Below are 20,110 nucleotides of genomic sequence, written 5' to 3' on the forward strand. Positions count from 1 at the left end.
TATTTAAAAAAAGTGAGCAGAATCAATAATACATTCGCTGATCCATTTCCAAAAATGCATGTTATCTATATGACATTCTTTTGGATTCCCTCAAAAATCAGCTTTCTAGGTGGCTGGCAGGCAGTGAAGCAATAAGATTTACAAATTACCAAGTTCATTCCCAACTGTCCAAGATTCGTCGTAATCAAAATGAATGTCTCCCTCTCGATGTGTCCTCGGGAAAAACGCATGAGCCAGGATCCCACCAGGGCCATCAAAAGGCAAATTATCACCATGCCAGTACCTGATGTAGAATACATAGCCAGATAAAAACAGTTATGCAGTAACATAACTGTACTACAGTAAAATTGTCACATAAAAATAAAGAATTACATTTAAGCATCATTGCCATTCACAGTGACTGGAACTAAGCATTACATTTTAATCCTCTGTTTGTATTTTTTTTATTCTTTTGTTCTTTTTCCAGAATTATCATACAGAAAAAAATGTATAATATATTGGATGCAAATATATTTAAAATTTTTCCACATATTAATTGATTCAGTATTCTACCTAAAGATATACGTACAACATTATATTTCATATAATAAATATATATATATATATATATATATATATATATATATATATATATATATATATATATATATATATATATATATATATATATATATATATATATATATATATATATATATATATATATAAATATATATATATATTATGCATTTATTTCGAATGTAAATATTTATGGCTTCAGCATACGATAGTAAAGAATAGATCGATTTTCTTAAATCTTTCTTTTTGTTCATATGAAGAAAGAAAGTTTATATATATACGAGAATATATATATATATATATATATATATATATATATATATATATATATATATATATATATATATATATATATATATATATATATATATATATATATATATATATATATATATATATATATCTATATTTACGAGATGATAGAATTGTGTGAAGTTTAGAGTTTATTGTAAAGGGGTGGTTCAGAGTATATTTTTAAGGCTTGGTTGTGTTTATAAGCTGTAAAGCAATGTGTGCTCATTCTTCATTTGTAGAAAATATAATCAAAGTAAGGTATTTGAAAAAATAACGTGATTTTTTCATATATCTTACTTTGATTATTTACAGCTACTCAGCTGACATGAAAATTACTGTCATATTTCCTAGTTCCTCTGAAAGGCCTGCCCTCAAGAGGCTCTGATTGGTCACTTAAAATAATGTGCTTTGATTTGCAGATCAGCTCACGTCCAGTCACTAGCACCCGCTGTGCCTCTGCTGTGTAAATACTGTCAATGTAGCCGTATCAGTGTGAGCCTGAATTAGAGAGGACACAGGTGAACCTCATGCCTGCTCTCTAAAATAAAATCTGACAAGTGTCTTTCATATATATTTGGATTATGAGCATGTGTAGGTAATATGAAATGTTCACATATCTTTTGCGAGTTTGTTATTTGAGATGTAGAACGCACGGAAAAAGTCTGCATAGAGAGACACTGAAAGTGTCCGCATAGAGAGACACTGCACGCACTGGTAAAATTGTGGCTGTTTACAGCGATTTGATGGATAAATATAAATTGTTAGCGGTGCCAAACAGCATTTCCCATTGTTTACATCCTTGTGTATATCCTCGCTACAACATACCATTAACGCTAGAAACTTTGCATATAATTGATAAATTTGAACAAATAAAAATACCCACAGGTTGTGGTTCTCAATCCACAGCTTCATCAATTATGGTTGGAGCTGCTCCTTCTTTGAGGAGTTTTTAGCCGAATCCAGCACTGTACTGGGAGAGATTCTGGAAGATGTCCTTTGTCAAATGCTAGCTATATCATTTTTATAATTCTCTGGAACATAATTAAAATTAAATTGTAAGCACTTCTCTCTTTGTGTCATGTAATTTGGAAGCCCAAATACAGAAACAGAACAAGCTCTGTGGAAATAGCAGCATTTGGACAGCATTTTAGCTTTTTCTGCTATAATATTACAGCGCCTTTGGCCACGCCCCTTTGCAGCGCATGGGGTGTGCATGAAATGTCGTGATGACACATAACCTGAAGCATTTGTGATCTCACTATCCCGGATGTATTTTTTGTAGTCCCCAAACTTAGTTTGTTGTAGGCTTTGCTAAGCTAACTCTATAAAGCCAATGTCTCCCTTTGCATTGAATTTTGAGTGTATTACATTCAGAGATGCTGTTTATGTTCACACAGCTACATTACACATCAGCTAAAGTTTAAAATATGATATGGTAGTGGACCACCCCTTTAAAAAGCTGTATTTCTGTGTGATCCAATATACTGCACTTTAATTGTTGTACCAGTTTGCTTTTATTGACTTGTGTTTTGGACAGAAAATGTTGAGTGTTTTTTACACTCCTGCATATTAATTTAGTTGTTTACCTTGTAAAGTCAATGACAATGTCGGCCTCCTGGTTTATGACCTCAGTAAAGGTGAGAGGCGTGACATCAGTCCAGACCTTCAAAGCTTCTTGGAAAATCCGCCTCACCTTATCCTCACGCATCTGCCATGGAAAACGCTGGATTCTGGATACACATGGACATATGTTTATCAACACAAATCACGTGATTGCTTTTGCTCCTGTATAAACGCATTGTGTTATAGACCACCAGCCTTTCACTGCTGGACCACCAACTGACACAATCCCACATCAGAGACCACCAGTGATTTATCTTTATTATTCATCACCACAGGCATCTGTCTGGTAAATGTGTCACATGGTCTCATAATATGTTCAGATTGGCTGTTTTATAACCATAATGAAACTGTTGTTTTGGTGTTATTATATATATATCTTCATGACCCATTTCCTGACAGGAGAAAAACTCTGCCGGGTTTATATAACTCCAGACACTGTATCAGACTGTTCTGGATCTTCACTTACCATTTTAACCTTTTATTATAGTCATTGAAACAACTGTAAGCACTTGAGCATTCTTCACATTTTTTGTGTTAACCGCAGTAATAATTTGCATAGCTCAAGTTAACAGGAACGTACATAAGCTGTTACTACTTGTATCAGAAACTATTTATAAATGCACATTTTAATAAAGGAAGCCAAGCTTTGTCAGAAGTTTCACACACCTGTCTGTGTAAAAAAAGGAAGGTGTCTAGATTTAGCCCCAGTGCTGCAGTATGGATGCTATTTATAGTGCTTTTTTCCTTGTATGCTAAGTAAATTTATTAATATAAAAAGACTGACTTAATATTATATGAACATCTTAACATTAATGCATCATTTTAACATTTGAATGGAGATTAAATCAATGTGGATTTAATTCATGTGGCGTGATCGAAAGGAATAGAAAAGTGCCTGGGACTTGTTAACAAACCAGGTAAACAAGATGAGACACAAAAGAAAGGAAGCAAAAACAGACAGAAGCTCCCCCTACCAGAAGGCATGCACTTGCACCATAAAAGAGTTCATCTAATGGGGTGCTTACACCAGACGCGGCTTGCATGAATAGATTGTGCTATTCGTGTGTAATTGGATGTTTTGAGTTTACTTTATTCATGCATAAAATAAAATTTACAATATTTGCGTCATGGGAGGGGCATCTGTCTGCCTAGGAACTCCAATTTCATAGCTGATATTGATTTTTTTAAGGGAGTAACTGCACTTTATATGCTATAGGAAGGCTAAAAATTAGCGTAGATATATTTGGCACTGGGTCTATCAGACCTTTCAGAGGTTCACCCAGCTTGGAAAGTTAATCAACTCCTCCAGATGCTGCACCTAGATGACAGTACTTCTGACTGAGCCGGTCCCAGTTTGATGACCTGTTGTTCCATGTTGGCAGGAGGATTCCCTTTAGGACACCAACTACAGAAGTTACGCCAGAATCACACCTCTACTAATGCAAGCTCTTAATTGGTTAACACAGTGCAAATGTCTGCCATGGTTCAAAGATTTTTCAACCCAAGCAATTCATGCAAATTCTGCGTTAAGTGTGTAAAATGGCTGAGATGCTCAATTTGCACAATGCCATTCACTCAAATCGCATCATTTGCACCACTTCATTCGCATGAATAGCGCATCTGGTTGTCTATCTTTGCATAAACTTTACATGTAAATCATTCATGCTTAATGCTTCATCCGCATCTGGTGTGAATGCACCATGAGAATGGAAGGAGAGCAGGCAGAGGATTTGAAGCCAATGGGATTGCTGTGATGAGAGACCAGGGTTGTGATAAAGGTGAGAGCAGCCAGGAGCAGGAGAAGCCATGTAGGGAACCAAAGTGCAGATCAAACCGAGGCCCACGGTGGAGATGGTCTCAATGACAGCATATGGACAAGCCTTAAAACAGAGCCAATGGTGGTACAGCCAGGATATATGATACAAAGATCTAGGGTGACACCCCAGATCTGGAGCACTGATGTGTAATCACAGGCCCATAGGATTGATGTGGAGATGGGGGCCCAGTAGGGCAAGATGGAGATCGGGGGACCAAAGAGCAACTGGAGGGAAAGAGGAGCCTGACATCCAGGGGGTAGATGGACAAGGTAAAGCAAGAGGACTGGAAGACCATGGTGGAGGACTGACCAAGGCAAAGCTGAAAGAGAAGGGAGTGTTGGAGAGTCAGAGGACTGATGGTCCTCGTTGCAGACAAGGGACGCTTGAGGTTGAGTCTAGGGCTCAGTAGCCTACGATGAAGCTAGGGTATCTACTTGCCATGAAAGAGCTCGAATCCGTCAGATCCAAGGCGCAAGCATTGAGACCAGGACTAGGGCAACCGTGACTGGAATCATTTCCCAAAAAAGACACTGTAAAAGAAATGATTGCAACGCTCATGTTAGTCGGTCTGTCTCTCCTTATCCAGAAGCCTACACAATCTTGGTTCCGGCTCGTATCCAGACCAGATTAAAATTGTGCACAAAAGACAACTTCAACACAGTCCCACATGGTTGAAAGACAAGTCTCAACACTGATCCCTTTCAGCTAGTTTCACACCTGCTAGTGACCAATTTCAATCTTTTAAGACCTTATCAACAACGGATTCTTATTGTTCTAAAGGTCACTGACATTTTTAGAGTGCAGCTTTGCCTCTTTTCAGTTTGAACAGATGAGGACCATGTCTAGTTTGTTCTCCTTGTCAATTGGTGAAGTTTTGGTTTCTTACCACTGTTGCTTCTAGCTTGCTTCGTCAAAAAGTAGAATGCTTGGAGAACTACAAATATTTAGGTCTCATTATTGACCGTTTTTTAAACTTTGAGGCAAACTGACAAGCTGTCTGCAAGAGGGGGCATCAGTGAGTTTTTTTGACTAAGGAAACTATCATGTTTTCATATTGGCCCCAATATGCTTACTCTGGTCTATCGTGCTTTTATTGAGTCTATTCTATCTTTTACTCTGGTGGGATGGTTTGGAAGTCTGTCCCTTGAAAACAGGAATAGACTGAGCCAGGTTATTAGGTGGTCTAGCAGGTTGATTGGTGAATCACAGCTGAGTAATGAATCCCTGTATAGTAGGCAGCTTTTACAGATTGCCCAGCTCATTAGTAGCTGTTGCTGTCATCCTCTGTCTGAGGAGTTTAACCTATTCCTTCGGGTCGAAGGTTTCAAATGCTTTTTAGTAGGACAAAATGTTACAGGAATAGCTGTGTCCTCCAGGAATAGCAAATATTTTATAATGTATTTTTGTATGTGTATATGTGGGTATGTATATGTGTAATTTAATTGTTTGTATCAAATGCCAAACTTTGCTGCAAAAAAAAATCTACCTACGGGTACTAATAAAGTCAACTGAACTGAACTGGTTCGAGTTATTACATTCGTATTAAACTGATCTGAATCTAACTAAAACTACAAAAGCATTCCACTATTACCCAGCTGTCTATCTGAAATGATAAATATTATAATCTGAAATATTGTTATGGCGTTTTACTTCCCTTTTTCTGTTCCATGTAAAGCGGCTTTGACACAATCTACTTTGTAAAAAGCACAATAGACATAAAAGCTGACTGACTGACTTAAAGAAGTGCATGAAAAAAAGAGAAGAACTGAAGCTAGTGGAAAAAAGTTCCACTAAATGGGTTGGTTAGGTAATAGAGACAGAAGAGGGAGGCTGGGTCAAAACTCTGGAGACTATGAGCAAGAGGGGAATAAGTGGGACCACAAGAGATTCAGAACTGGGTGGAACCAGCAAAGAGACAAAGGATATTCTGGGTTGGTGGAACCAACACACAAGAGAAACTGGAATAACCTCTTACTCAACCAGAATACTGTTTATTAAATTTAATTGGTTTAGTTCTATGGTTTTATTTAAGTAATATTAATGTTCTAGCATTGCTGCATGAGCAATGCTTTGCAATAAAATGTAAACATCTCATTTATCTTATACATAATGCCCCATTCTAATCCATAAAGTGCATAGCTCCATGCTATTCAGCCATGAAAATGTTACACAAAGAACAATTCAGAGCAACAAGACCACAGAAATAAAAAGGTGTGTATCCTACATCTTTAACCGGATGCATCTACACTATGCTGCCTGTGAATAGACCCCTGTACAAATGTGGCTGATTACTTCTTTTTCAAAAACAGGCAATGACTGTAAAGCCCCTACATTCCTCCACATTAACTGCCTGCTGCAAGTGCGATCAGAATAAAGATATAAGCCCACAAATGTTATCATTCATTTAGATATAGAATAAGAGGAAAATACCCCTTTTGTTACAAACAGAAAGGCTTTGAAACAGTTATGGAGCTTTCTTTTACTATTTAAAATAAATAGTTTTGAAGGAACTTATTTGTGGCCAACATGCATGTGATTATAACAATAAATATAATAATGAAATATAGAATGACTATAATATAATAATAAATATATATATTTGCCTAATTAATGCATTTAGAAGACAATTACTTCAACTTAAAATAAATGATCACAATTACAACCAACCAGTCATTTTTTCTCTCAATATGTGACATAATTTTATATTAACACAATATTCATGTTTTTTAAACACACTTTCTAAATGATTCCTAATGCCAATACGTATAATATCTTAAATGTGTTGCATCTAGTTTGGTTTTGAGATGCTTATTTTGAGACTCTGTTTCTGTTTCCATGGTTTATTATTAGTGTCACCTGTGTCTTGTTTGGTTCTTCATTCATGTTTGTTTTTATAGCCTGTGGTTTCCTCAGTTTGTCTGCTGTTGTCAATGCATGTAATTTTAGCTTGTATGGTGTGGATGTTCTCCTTGTATTTCACTATTATTGTCTGTTTCTTAGATCCAACCGATCCAAGCTTAAGTTTTTTCCTGAAATAAATGTAACAACATCATAAATTACTTATAATCTTTTAAATTTTTTTACACCTTACTTGTAGGTGAGGTCAGTTTTTGGCCAGCGTCCTCCAAAGAGCACATAGCGTTTCTGGCGGAGGTGCACATCTCTCTGTTCGGGATAGTCTGGGACGCCACAGCGTTTGGGACCCGTGGCCCCGGAGCTGTTCCTGAGTGGGGTGTTGATATGTGGCTCTTCTTTTGGCCATGCTGGAGGTTTGAAGGTGTCCTGAGGGTGAGGGACTCTGCCTCTCCTCTTCTCAGAGTGCAAATGAGGAATATATGACAAGCCCTGCAGTGGAAACATGGAAAAGCTACATTAGCTTTATGGTAACAATGGAAGTTTGTGATAATGGTTAGCTAGCTAGCTCCTGATGGTAGACCACTATACACTAAAATGATTCTGGTTTTTAGTTTTTTCAACATGATTTTGTAAGTTGAAACAAAAAAAGGTGGTAATATAACTTAACCTGGTAAGTTTTCGGTGTCTCAACTAGTCTGCAATAGTGTTTGTTGACAGCATATGTGGAACCTGCATCCTTTAAGTTGAGTCCCATACTTCCAATCCAGCAGGTGGTGGAATAAGCACCATTAAGTCATTTTTGTTAACTGACAGTTGAACACCAGAAGAAGTCAGACACATGGGATATTTTTACCAGATATTTTAATTGTTCAATCATCACATTTTTACATATATGAACTTACATATATGAACTTATTGTCAATATGTTGTTCCTAGAATAAATGTTTTTAGAGTAGATTAGACCTTTGCTAATACATGTGTAGTTTGACCACGTTCATAAAGCTTAGTAAAGTTTTAGGTTTGAATTTGCCATGTCACAAAAATGTATTAAATAGTAATTTTCTAGTTCCTTGACTAATCTACCACAGGTGTTTTTTAATATAAATGTGAATGGATCTTCCAAGTAGAAAATATTTTGAAAAAATATTAACAGTAATTCATTTAAATGTGCTTTTCTCATTTTAAAAGGTTATTCCCAGAGAGCCGACTGACTTATTAAAGGTGAGATTTTAACAGTATTTTCATTCATAAATGTACAGTAGTACAGTAGTCAAATATTTAAGAACAAATATATTTACAATAGTTTACCCAAATGTGATTTTCTCATTCTAAAGTTTGCAGCACATTCCCAGAGGCCAGATTGACTTACTACAGGTGAGATTTTACCAAATATATCCCATCAAATGCAAACATTAAACAAACATTTAAGCAACAGTAGACAAATAATTTTTAAAGATTTCAGTAAATTTATATTTCAGATATTCAAGATTTAGTGATTACTCTGGTCTTGATTGTGTACACTATTTATTAAATATGTTTTGGCTTTATTTTTCTTTTCTTCATAAAATTACTTCAAGCAGTGTGGGGCATTTGGTGTTGATAAATAAAGTTTCACTACAACTAATCAATAAATTGTCATAAGACACTAAAAAGTTGAAGCACTGCCATCACACAAGTAATGATTTGTTGGTAAATAAGATTTGGTGTACTCATGTTGTGTTTATGTCTTTCAGCTTTAATGTTTTGTAATGTAATGAAAGAAATGTAAAGATTTTTTATTATTTGGTATTTTTATACAGGACTCCTCTTATACAGGATTCTGAAGAAGAGCTGAGCAGAGGGATGACTCCTGGAAATCAGAAACTGTTAATTGTAGCAGATATCTGCAGTGCAACAGTACAATTAAAAATAAAAAAAGTATACTTAAAAATACATTGAAATAAAGATTTTGAGATAAGATTTTATAATCTTCCAAGTTTTGTTGTCATTTTTTTTGTCCAAGAGCCAAGAACTGAGTATTTTGGAGTTTTACAGTTATTTTTTTCTCCTCGAGGTAAAGAAAAAAAAACTTTGTAAAGACAATTATATTGTAAGTACATTGTGCTAAATTGGGAGTAAAAACCTTTAATAATATGTGTGATGTATTTCGTTGTCTGTTCTGTTTCTAATTGAGAAAACCTTCTAGATTACGTTTAGTGAACTTGAAAATGTAAGTTAATGTATTTAAACTAAACTTAGCAAGTTCTGCTAACTTGATAATGTATGTTAACCTATTAAAACTAAACTTTGCAAGTCCAGTAACTTGAAATAATTAGTTGGGTCAATTATTTAACTCTGTCAACTAAACATTTTAAGTTGAGAAAATTTAAGAGAATTAAATCAAAACAACTTAACTGAGTCAATGCAACAAAATGACCAAACTAAGTTGAGTAAACAAATAATTTTTTACAGGTGAAATATGTTTCTTCACAGAAATCTGTTTGAATAAATATATACATTTTGTGTAATGTGCTGAGTGCACTTGATTCATTCAACCTTCAATGCAAAAAAACCCCAAAAACATTTTACTGTTGTTTCATTTTTAATCAATCACCTTTCAGCAACTGTGAGTGTATACAAGTAACTATGTGTACACCTGCAATTCTGAAATGCATTTTTACAAAAATGAAGTAAAAATGTGTCATAAAAATAAGTAACACAATGTTTTAGACACTGATAATAGTCAGAAATATATTCAACTAAATGACTACCGTCTCAATTATGATCAGCTGGCATTAGATAAAACAAAAATGCTTTTCACATACTGACCTATTTGGCAAGGCAGCATGATAACAACCATAATCTACCATGAAGAACATTAAATAAAAAACAAGCAAACACAACTGACCTAATCAGATCTGACAAAAAGCAAACTTATGTTTTTGTGCTGTTGATGTTGTTTATTTACGGTGAGATATGATTGCAGATGGACTGCTTCGGAGGAAATGGCTGTTCATTAACTTAAAGACAGAGAAAAATGCCGTGGGCTGCACTGCGGCGCTTTTAGGTAGAAATCTGAGGCGTTTATGGATGCTTTAAACTTCAGGATGTTCAGCTTTCATTTACAGTGCTAACCTTTTACCCACTTACAGAAAAATATCAAAATACTTCACTTACATGGCATCAGAGCCGAAACCTACTTCAGAAATTGTGCCGATTTCATGTTTTTTTTATGTCTTCCTTTGGGATGGTTAAAACAGTTCTGAGAAGAATGTTGGCGGCCTTGTTTTCTTTTTTCGCTGGTTTACAACATATTATAAAATGTTTAGCACTTTTGCAGTGAAATAGCAAACAGGTGAAGTTAGAGCTGCACAATTCTGGATACACTGAGAATCACTTTTTTGTGTGTTTGTTTGTTTAAAATATTATATAAAGCAATAAGCATTTATTGTGTATGTTTTGATAATATGCTTTACTATTTAAAACTAAATAAAGGACATGAGGTAACGGACGTATTTTCGTTTTTCATTTTGCTCACAAAAATCAAACAAGATGAGATTCTGGCTGGATTTTTGTTTTTGTTGGTTTAGAGTAGGAAAACAGATAAACTTTCTTTATTTCATTTTAAATAGAATCAGAATCAGAAAGAGCTTTATTGCCAGGTATGTTCACACATACGAGGAATTTGTTTTCGTGACAGAGCTTCTACAGTGCAACAGAATTACAGAGACAGGACAAAAAACAGATAATAAATATATATTTAAAAAAAATAGAAGTAAGTAGTTAATGCAAATATTCAAACTGACAAGTGTATGTACAGGTTTATTACTATACACAACGTTATACGTGCAGCTGTTATGTGCAAATTGGCAAAAAGAAATGATCAAAACGTACACAAAATGCTGCATGAAGCCATGGTTTACACTACAGTAAATGTAACAGTTAAAGGGGTTTGGGGAGTAACAACATTGGCTGTTATAAACTCAAGGTAAACCATTGCTTCATTGGACTTATTGATTTAATATATTTTTTTTTAAATTAATTATTAGAAAATGCATTCATAGCCTTCAGGTTTAATTATGAACAACATTTCTTTTCTAATTAATTTTGAACTAATTATTAGGTGGCAACTACTTTATATTCTTAATGGTTGCTTGCAGACACTTTCTGGTTAAACAATGTCAACATACTGTAGGCTCATTCTGAAAACGTACCCCTATATGCATTTATGGAGATCTTGAATTATGTAGCCAGAATTTCGTGTTTAAAACGAATGATTCAAGGCGATATGACACCGTTTCTTCTCTTGCTTACCAGCTAACCGCTTACCTCTGTATGAACGGCTTTCTCACTGTTATCAGTTTGTCCGGTAGCTCAACATGTATGTTGGTGGACTTGAGACACAGAGAGGAGTTGACCGTGACAATAGGGTTTGAGTCCAGTGAAGAACAATTCCAGAAAGCACGTAAGACAAAAGCAAAAGCAAAAGCTAAAAAATTAAATAAACAAGCAAATAACAGGGTGAGAACGTGGTAAAAATTAGGGGACTTTTCTTTTTCTGAATTGCTTTTTAAAACACTGCGGTTGGGTTTAGGGAAGGGGGTGAGCGGGTCAATCGGTGCTTTTTAAAAAAACACTATTGGTTGGGTTTAGGAAAGGGGAGAATGGGGGTATCGGTCGGTTGGTCAGTCAGTCGACAGCGGCCTCTTGTGGATTTACATGAGAACAGCAGGCGCAATTGGCACTCGCAGGAGAAATTTAAGATCTGAAAAAGCGTACTCAGCGGCCTCTGGTGGATTCGTATTTCGCTCTCTCCAGAAATGTATAAAGGGCTATGTAATTAGAATGAGCATGGGTTGAACAATTGAATTGCTATAACATTCATTTGAAGCATCAACTTGCTTTCAAAATGTGATTTTGATCATTATAGTCTAGATATCAATGTTTATATCCAAAATATAAAGTTTTACCCCAGTAATTCGATGACAGTTTGAAAGTTTGTAACCTAACAACACAGGCTGAAGAGACTGAAGCTGTTTCATTTTGCCATACCCAGTAACTGATCTCTCTGGGACAAACGCAGACTTGAATGTACAGCTGCGATCATCAAGAGATTAATAATCTTAAGATTGCGTGGGTTTTTGATTCAAGATTGCAATCTTTAACGATTAATCATGTTCAGCTCTAGGCGAGGCGTTTTCCCCTCTGTGACCCTGTGTCTCGGTGACTCGTCATGCGTGAGGCAGAGCTGCTGTATTGAACACAAAGCCCAGCAGGAACTGTGGAATGTGGCCCACTCTCTGAGAGAGACACTGATTTCAAACATGTGCACGTACACTCTTCACCACCACCATGCTGTTTGTATTGTTTTGGATTTGCAGGTATTGCTTACTGTATACTTAATACACTAATGACTCAGTAAGGATGGTGTCCATGAAACAATATATACAATATACAATATAATGACCTTAATGTTATATTGTGTTCATGATTTGATGAAAATAAAATTATAAATATAATATATATACATATAACTGGTAACACTTTATTTTAAGCTGTCATTGCTACAGTGTAACTATTCATTTAAATACTGAGTAGTATTAATTTAATTGTATGGTTAAAGGGGTGGTCCACTAAGATATCATTGTAGTCAAGTTTGGAGACACAATAAAATACATCCAGGCTAGTGAGATCACAAACGCTTAAGGTTATGCGCATACACTCCACGCAGCAACGGGGCGTGGCCAGATGTGCTGTAATGTTGTAGCAGAGAAAGCTAAAATGCTGCGAATCACAGCACATTATGTTAGCTGACCAATCAGAGCCTCTTGTGGGCGGGCCTTTCAGAGGAACTACGGAATATGTCGTTTTCATGTTAGTTGAGTAGCTGTATATAATCAAGGTAAGATATATGAAAAAATGGCATGATTTTCTACAAGTGAAGCATGAGCACACATTGCTTTGCATCTTATAAACACACCCAAGCCTTAAAATACACTGTGGACCACCACTTTAAGGTTATAATATGGGATATTTTTAAGGCTAGTTGCATATACAGTTGAAGTCAGAATTATTGGCCCCCTGAATTATTAACCCGGTTTATTTTTTCCCCAATTTCTGTTTAACGGAGAGCAGATTTTTTCAACACATTTCTAAACATAATAGTTTTAATAACTCATTTCTAATAACTGATTTATTTTATCTTTGCCATGATGTGACTAAATAATATTTTACTAGATGTTTTTCAAGACACTTCTATACAGCTTAAAATGACATTTAAAGGCTTAACTAGGATAATTAGGTTAACTAGGCAGGTTAGAGTAATTAGGCAAGTGATATGACGATGGTTTGTTCTGTAGACTATTGGAAAAAAATTAGCTTAAAGGGGCTAATAATTTTGACCTTAAAATGGATCAGACATACTGTGAAAATTTCCTTGCTCTGTTAAACACCATTTGAGAAATATTTGAGAGGGGATCAAGCATTAATTAGGGGGTCAATCCCCCCCAAACCCCCCTGTAATTCGCACCCTGATTACAAAGAAGCATTTATTTGTTTTACTCTTACTCAAAATTCTATTTAATTTTAAAAGCTTGTGAAATATTCATAAATATATTCTTCCAAAAAGAATAGCATCATGTTTTTTCATTTGAAATATTTACAATGCACACACACTTCCATTGCAAAGCTCAAACAAACGTCACAAATCACACTAGACACAAAATGTCAGTGGAACGGCTTGATAATTTTTCCTCAGTTGTTTATCTCATCATAACATCATGACCTATCAGTAGCAGAGATCGTCCATTATGCTGGAAACACACATTCTCCACCTGACCCACGCAGATGAGCCACCTTCTGCATTATTCATTTACAAAACAAGCTTCAAAATCTCCAAGTTCAAAGCATATATGTGTTTGACCCACTTCTTAAAAATCAAGGGCAAGTTAGGACACATTTGGCTATATACTATGCTGGGGGGAATGAAGTCGACACAATAGATTGCTATTTGCAAAGAAAAAGCGTTGCCCAAGGTGTCTTGATGTTCTACCAAAATGCAACCCTAATGCTTAAGCATTTCAATAAAAGTCTGTGAAGATTAAAGCAAACACTTTATTTAAATGACACTTTAAATACGTGGAATTGAAACCAAGTTAGTGGCACGAAGACGAAAGAAATACTGTGAGTGAACATGTGTAGGACTGTGGCTGTCCGGTTTTATCAGCGCTGCTGAAATGAACCGTCTGACCCTAAAGCTACTGAAAATACCTTTTAGAGTGGGATCAGAATTCTGGGTCAGTGCTTAATAGGTTCACAGACATCAGACAGCGAGAGTTTGAAAGCTGGCCAACAATGCTTTCTGATTCATTTTCTTAATGCTGGAAATATTTTGAGTCAGCGTTTTGCCTGTAGTTTGACTTAATTTATCTTTCAAATAAGCCCCCCAGACAAAGCCGAGTTATAAATGCTGCTTTCTCCTTTCATGTGTGGTTCAATTTGCCAACAGAGCCTCGCTCCTATTCAATACTGCCTAAAGCTCTAACGTCCCCCCCTGCCTGTCTTTCTCTCATGTTTGCACATGCTTTTCAGCTCTCACAGAGGAAATCCTGATAAGAGGAGCTGGCATGGGGCATCTGAGAGTTGAGTTTGCCCCTATGTGCCATTCTGCAGAACTCTGCCATAGATTACACTAAAAAACAACAGCAGAGTCACCAAGTTCAGGCTTACGATATTTGGACTGCTCAAAAACAGTGGTATCTGTTGTGCAAGACTGATAAGAATGAGTGATATTGTGGGAATATGGGACTATTGTGATGTAACATATGTCAGCTACTTGTGTTGCACAACAGATGAATTGTTGGGAATTTGATACTGATTTCAAAAATAAGAACCAAAAAGGTGTAATTTAAAAAAATAAGTGGTTCTAAACAGCGTACGAATTACACATTGATGATCGGGGGAAAACGTTTTTCGGTTATGTTTGGTAATATGCCTCAGTGAACCAAATTTTATTCAGTTGCATTTAATTTACTAATCAAACTTGTAACTATGTTTTCAGTGTTTTCAGAGATATTGAGTGGTTCCCAATGACATTTGTGAGATTAAATAAATGCTGACAGGTTTGCTTTCCTGCACCTATTAATGGATGACCATGAAATACTGCACATATTTTTTATTTTACACTGTCTGATAGATTTGCCGGTTGAAATGAACATGCATTCACAATGGTATGAACCATTTTAGGGGTGGTCAAATGTATATTGAAGCTACCTATTATTTAAATTATTAATATTACTTAAGATACAGATAAGAGCAAACTATTTCTTAACTATTAAAGGGCTGACCCCTGTCTTTCAGGGGGATCAATCATTAATTAGGGGGGTCAGACCCCCCCAAACCCCCCTGTAATTCGCACCCTGGTTCTAAACTTCTATGAATTTCTGCCTTCTGTTGAACACAAAGCAGGATTTCTAAAAAAGGTTGGAAAACAGCAGCCATAGTACACTGTAAAAATGTTGAAGTCAGTACAACAACAAAAAACATAATCCTTATGTCCTTTCGCTTTTTCTTGTTCACTCAACTTTTGAAAACATTAGCTGCACAGACCTAAATTACTTGTCAGTAATACATAAACATTTAGTTGGGTTAACATAAGATTGTTAGTTTTCTGGAGAGGTGAACTACTCTGTAACAAAACTTCTTAAGTTGTGCCAACTGAAATTTCTTTTTGTCAGTAGAACTGGAATGTCTGAAGTTGAGTGAACAAAAAAAAACATTATCCTTTTTTCCTTTAATTTTCTTATGTAGTCAACATTTTTTTTCAGCTTTAATTGATAGGGTAGTGGAGAGAAAAGATAGGACAGCGAGGTGAGAGGAGAATGATTGGCATATGACATCAAGACGGTAATCAAACTCAGGTCACCTTGAACATTTGCCCATACACTAACCACTACGCTATTGGTCCCAATATTGGTGTCTCATCTTTTGAAAACATCAGTTGCACTGACCTAAAATGTCTGAAGTTAAGAAAAAAAAACTTGTGGAAAGGTACTAATAAATAATACATTGTCAGAACAAACAAACAAACACTGTTCAACTGAAAAAAAAAAAACCTAAAACAGAGACAAATGTTAACAAAACATTTATTAGACACAGAATTAGAAACAGGACAGGAGGTAAAACAGCAATAACCGTACACAAGACAAGGATCAAAACATGGCAGGACAAACAGGGAAAAATGCTTTGTAATGCTTTACATTTGAAACATGCCTTCCTGTTTTTTCAATTGAACTATGTTTGTTTGTTTTGATAATGTATTATTTCTTAATACCAATTCTCAAAAGAGTTTGTTTGTTCACTCAACTTCTGACATTTTAGGGCAGTGCAACTGATGTTTTCAAAAGCTGAGTATACGTCGATGCCAATGGTGTAGTGGTTAGTGCATCAACATGACCTTCCGGTGTTCACGGTGACCTGAGTTCAATTCCTGCCTCGAGGCCCTGTGGTGATCCTCCCCCTCTCCCTATGCATCACCGATTATGCTTTTTGGGTTCACTCAACTTCAGGCATTCCTGTTCGGCAGACAAACAAATTTCAGTTGGCAGAACTTTAAAACTTTTGTTATAGAGTAGTTCACCTCTCCAGAAAACTAATAGTCTTCTGCTAACCCAACTAAATGTTTTTTTTTTTTTTTGTATTGCTGACAAATAATTTTAGGTCAAATGCAGCTGATGTTTTCAAAAGTTGAGTGCTCCAAAAAAGTGAAAGGAAATAAGGATTAGAGCAATTCAATGCAAATGTCAACCTTGCCCTGAAAAAAAAAAGTTGTCACCAAAATAGACATACTTTTGTGTATAGCAAGTATTTGCCAGTACTTTAAAAATACTCAAAAATGTATCTGTCAATGTTTTCAAACTATTATATTTGATTTACCAAAGTCACACAACTGGAAATTTCACATCCATCACATCCATAACAGAAAATTGTCACGTCCATAACGAAGCTTTTCCATTACAAATGCAAAAACGTCAAATAAAATCAAATCAATCATGTTAGTTGTATAGAGAGCTGACTCTTATCTTTTTGATTGTTATTTCTTTTGGGTTGTGCAGTTCAATTCAGAGAATTTCCACAAAGTATGTTGTATACTGTAAAGTCGCAGACTTTTTTGTCACATCCATAACGCATGTTTATTTTCCTCATTTAAAATATAAAAAATGTTTACAGATTGATATATTTCTGCTTCCGTAACTCTGTGTTTAGTTGTTTTGTAAAATATAAACCGAGGTTTCAATATAATGTTAACATAGACTTTCTATGTGATTTTATGTTTTGAGTTTTTACAGCAAATGTCACATCCATAACACTGGAATTGCAGCAAAAACATTATGTTTTTTGTTGTTGTACTGACTTCAAATTTTTTACAGTGTAGGAAAAATATACTATGGAAGTCATTGGCTGTTTTTTTCTGCAACATACTTCAGTTCAGTATATCTTCCTTTTTGTTTAACAGAAGAAAGAAACTCAGTTTTAGTTTTAGTAGACTAGCTCTTTAAGAGTGTAAGGCTCTGCGCAGCTTGTGGAAAGTCAAAATTGACCCAAAACAAACCATTATAATTGGCAAAGATTAACAATGAAAATTCGGAAAAGTGGCTCAACCGCCATACTAAGAGCCGCTGAAATTAAAACAATACAAAATTTTAGAAAGACTGGAAGCCAAGAGTACAAGCCACTTTCAGTAGGGGTCAAAATGAAGTCTAAGATATCAATTGCAATTGTTATCATCATTTTCTAACGAATACAACAGAATTCACCAGTGATTGGTGTATTGAGTTAAAAAGTAATCAGTTTTTAACTAAAGATGGTCATATAAACAGTGAACTGACATTTCATGTTTTGATATATATATGGATTTTTTTCCTTTGCAGTGTAATTCTATTTGTTTACTAAAATCTTATATTTTCTATTACAAATTTTAAATATTACATTTTAAATCAAACTAAAAGGCAACATTTGACTTATATTTAAAGAATCTAAAGAGTTGAATTTATATCTATTCATTGAGATTTATAAGTATATCAAGTAGTAGAGTCATCTAATTAAATTGCGTAATGAGCAATTCAATTATATTTGAGACTGTAATTGGAAAAGTAATCTAAATGCAATTTTATTTATGCAATTAGTAATACCTTTTTGCAGTCACTTACCCAACACTAGAAATCCCACACTTTAACCTTAAGACACAAACACCTACATCATTGCAACACCATGAAATGATAAGCGAGGCTTTAAAAAACTACTTGAAGGTCAATGATTATGGTATGTGTTTGAAAACGATATGATTTATTATGAAAGTTTTCAGCCCCTCAACTTCCCACATTTATCAAGTGCGCTTAAATGAGTCTTTTGACCTTAAAATACCCTGTTTTATAGTTAGAGGGCCAGATCAAAGATGTGGGTCACTGTCCAGTCTGGTTTACAGACATCAGACAGGGAGATGAAAAAAAGAAAAGCTAATCCTTACACCAACATCTCACAGCTCATCATGACAAGACAAATGAAGCTCTAAAGGATTACCATTGGAACAGATATTCACAGCTAAATCCCCCAGAATCTGAAGATCACTTGGGAGTGATGAGTGGTCCAGAGAAGGGCTAAAGGAGGCTTTCAAGTAAGCTTTGAGTGATAAGCTCTCAGATACTGCATATGCACCAGTGCTCATGTTAAACTTTATCCCCAACAGCTCGATCCTCCATCTACCCGCTGCAGCAAATGTTTCAAAGTTTTGATCATTGCTTGAAGGATTTTGGCACCTGGCTAACTCACATAAACTTATTTTCTCCCTCTCCTGCACACACATTCCTGCTCTGACACATCCAGGAAGTCATGAAACTGATGGTGTGCTTATCTTGAACAACCCTGTCAAAATTACAGCAAGGGCTTTTTTTTCCAGTGGGTTCAGGAGACTCAACTGACCCAATAACCTTCAATTGTTTCTTTGAAAAATATTCAGACCAATAAATGTAAGTGCTTTATAACATGTAAAGCTTCAGCTTTTAAATTCTCATTGTAATCCTACTTTATGTAAAAAAAAAAAACTGTGAATGGCTTGGATTATTTTCAGGTAATAGCAAACACACAATACAGTTTAACTCAGTTCCTTTAAACTGACAAACTAGCTCAACCAATGGTGTAAGTTAACTGTTTCTCCACCCAATGAAGCATGGTGGAAAATCTTTATAAAAAACGGCTTTTTGTAAGTTTGATTGGTGACTAGTAAACAAAAATGTCAGAATTATGGGTTCCAGGTAGGGATACATTTTACAAACTAAGCCGGAACACAATGTCTTATGATGTTGATCTTTAGTTCTATTTTGTTTGCGACGTCAGGTGACGAAAAATTAACGTCAGTTTGCTGTGTAATACCGACATCAGATGACATCTAATACCAACATTAACTGGCGTTGATATTTGGTTGGTTTTAAGCTGTGTAATTACCTAACTAAAAATCATTTTACAATCCCAGCAGGCACACAACGTCATATGACATTGATCTTTAGTTTTGATCTTTCTATGATCTTTCTATTTTGGTTGCAATGTCAGATGAGCAAAATTTCATGCCAATTTGCTGTCTAATACCACCGTCAGCTGACATCTAATACCGACGTCATCTGACGTTCATCTTTGGTTGGTTTTATGTTGTGTAATTACCTAACTAATATTCAACGTCACTTTAATGTCATAATGTGACATCCATACAATGTCAAAAGCTAACATCTTTATCTGTTTATCTTTGGTATAACTTTTGGCTTTCTAAAGCAAATTTGTTTTTGCAATTATTTTGGTATGCGGATGAGCCTGATGATTAGTGCCTCACTCTTTATCTGTGGGAACAGGCTGAGTACATTATACTCTGTAAGTGAGTATAGTGATTTGATCAAATTTGTAGTCAGAATTGTAATTTCATAGTTTAGGTTGTGCAT

General features: G+C 35.4%; 1 protein-coding gene across 1 annotated transcript in view; it reads right to left on the reverse strand.

The window, feature by feature from the left end:
* mmp11a (matrix metallopeptidase 11a) overlaps positions 1-20,110 on the reverse strand; it is a 44,829-nt gene that overhangs the window by 23,261 nt on the left and 1,458 nt on the right. The window contains exons 2-4 of the mRNA XM_056464322.1: positions 7,384-7,637; positions 2,439-2,582; positions 150-283 (exon numbers count right to left, since the gene is read on the reverse strand). Coding sequence (XP_056320297.1) covers positions 150-283; positions 2,439-2,582; positions 7,384-7,637 — 532 coding nt within the window. The remainder of the gene's footprint in view (positions 1-149; positions 284-2,438; positions 2,583-7,383; positions 7,638-20,110) is intronic.

The sequence above is a fragment of the Danio aesculapii genome, chromosome 8, assembly GCF_903798145.1.
Source record: "Danio aesculapii chromosome 8, fDanAes4.1, whole genome shotgun sequence".
In the NCBI taxonomy this organism is placed as follows: Eukaryota; Metazoa; Chordata; class Actinopteri; order Cypriniformes; family Danionidae; genus Danio; species Danio aesculapii.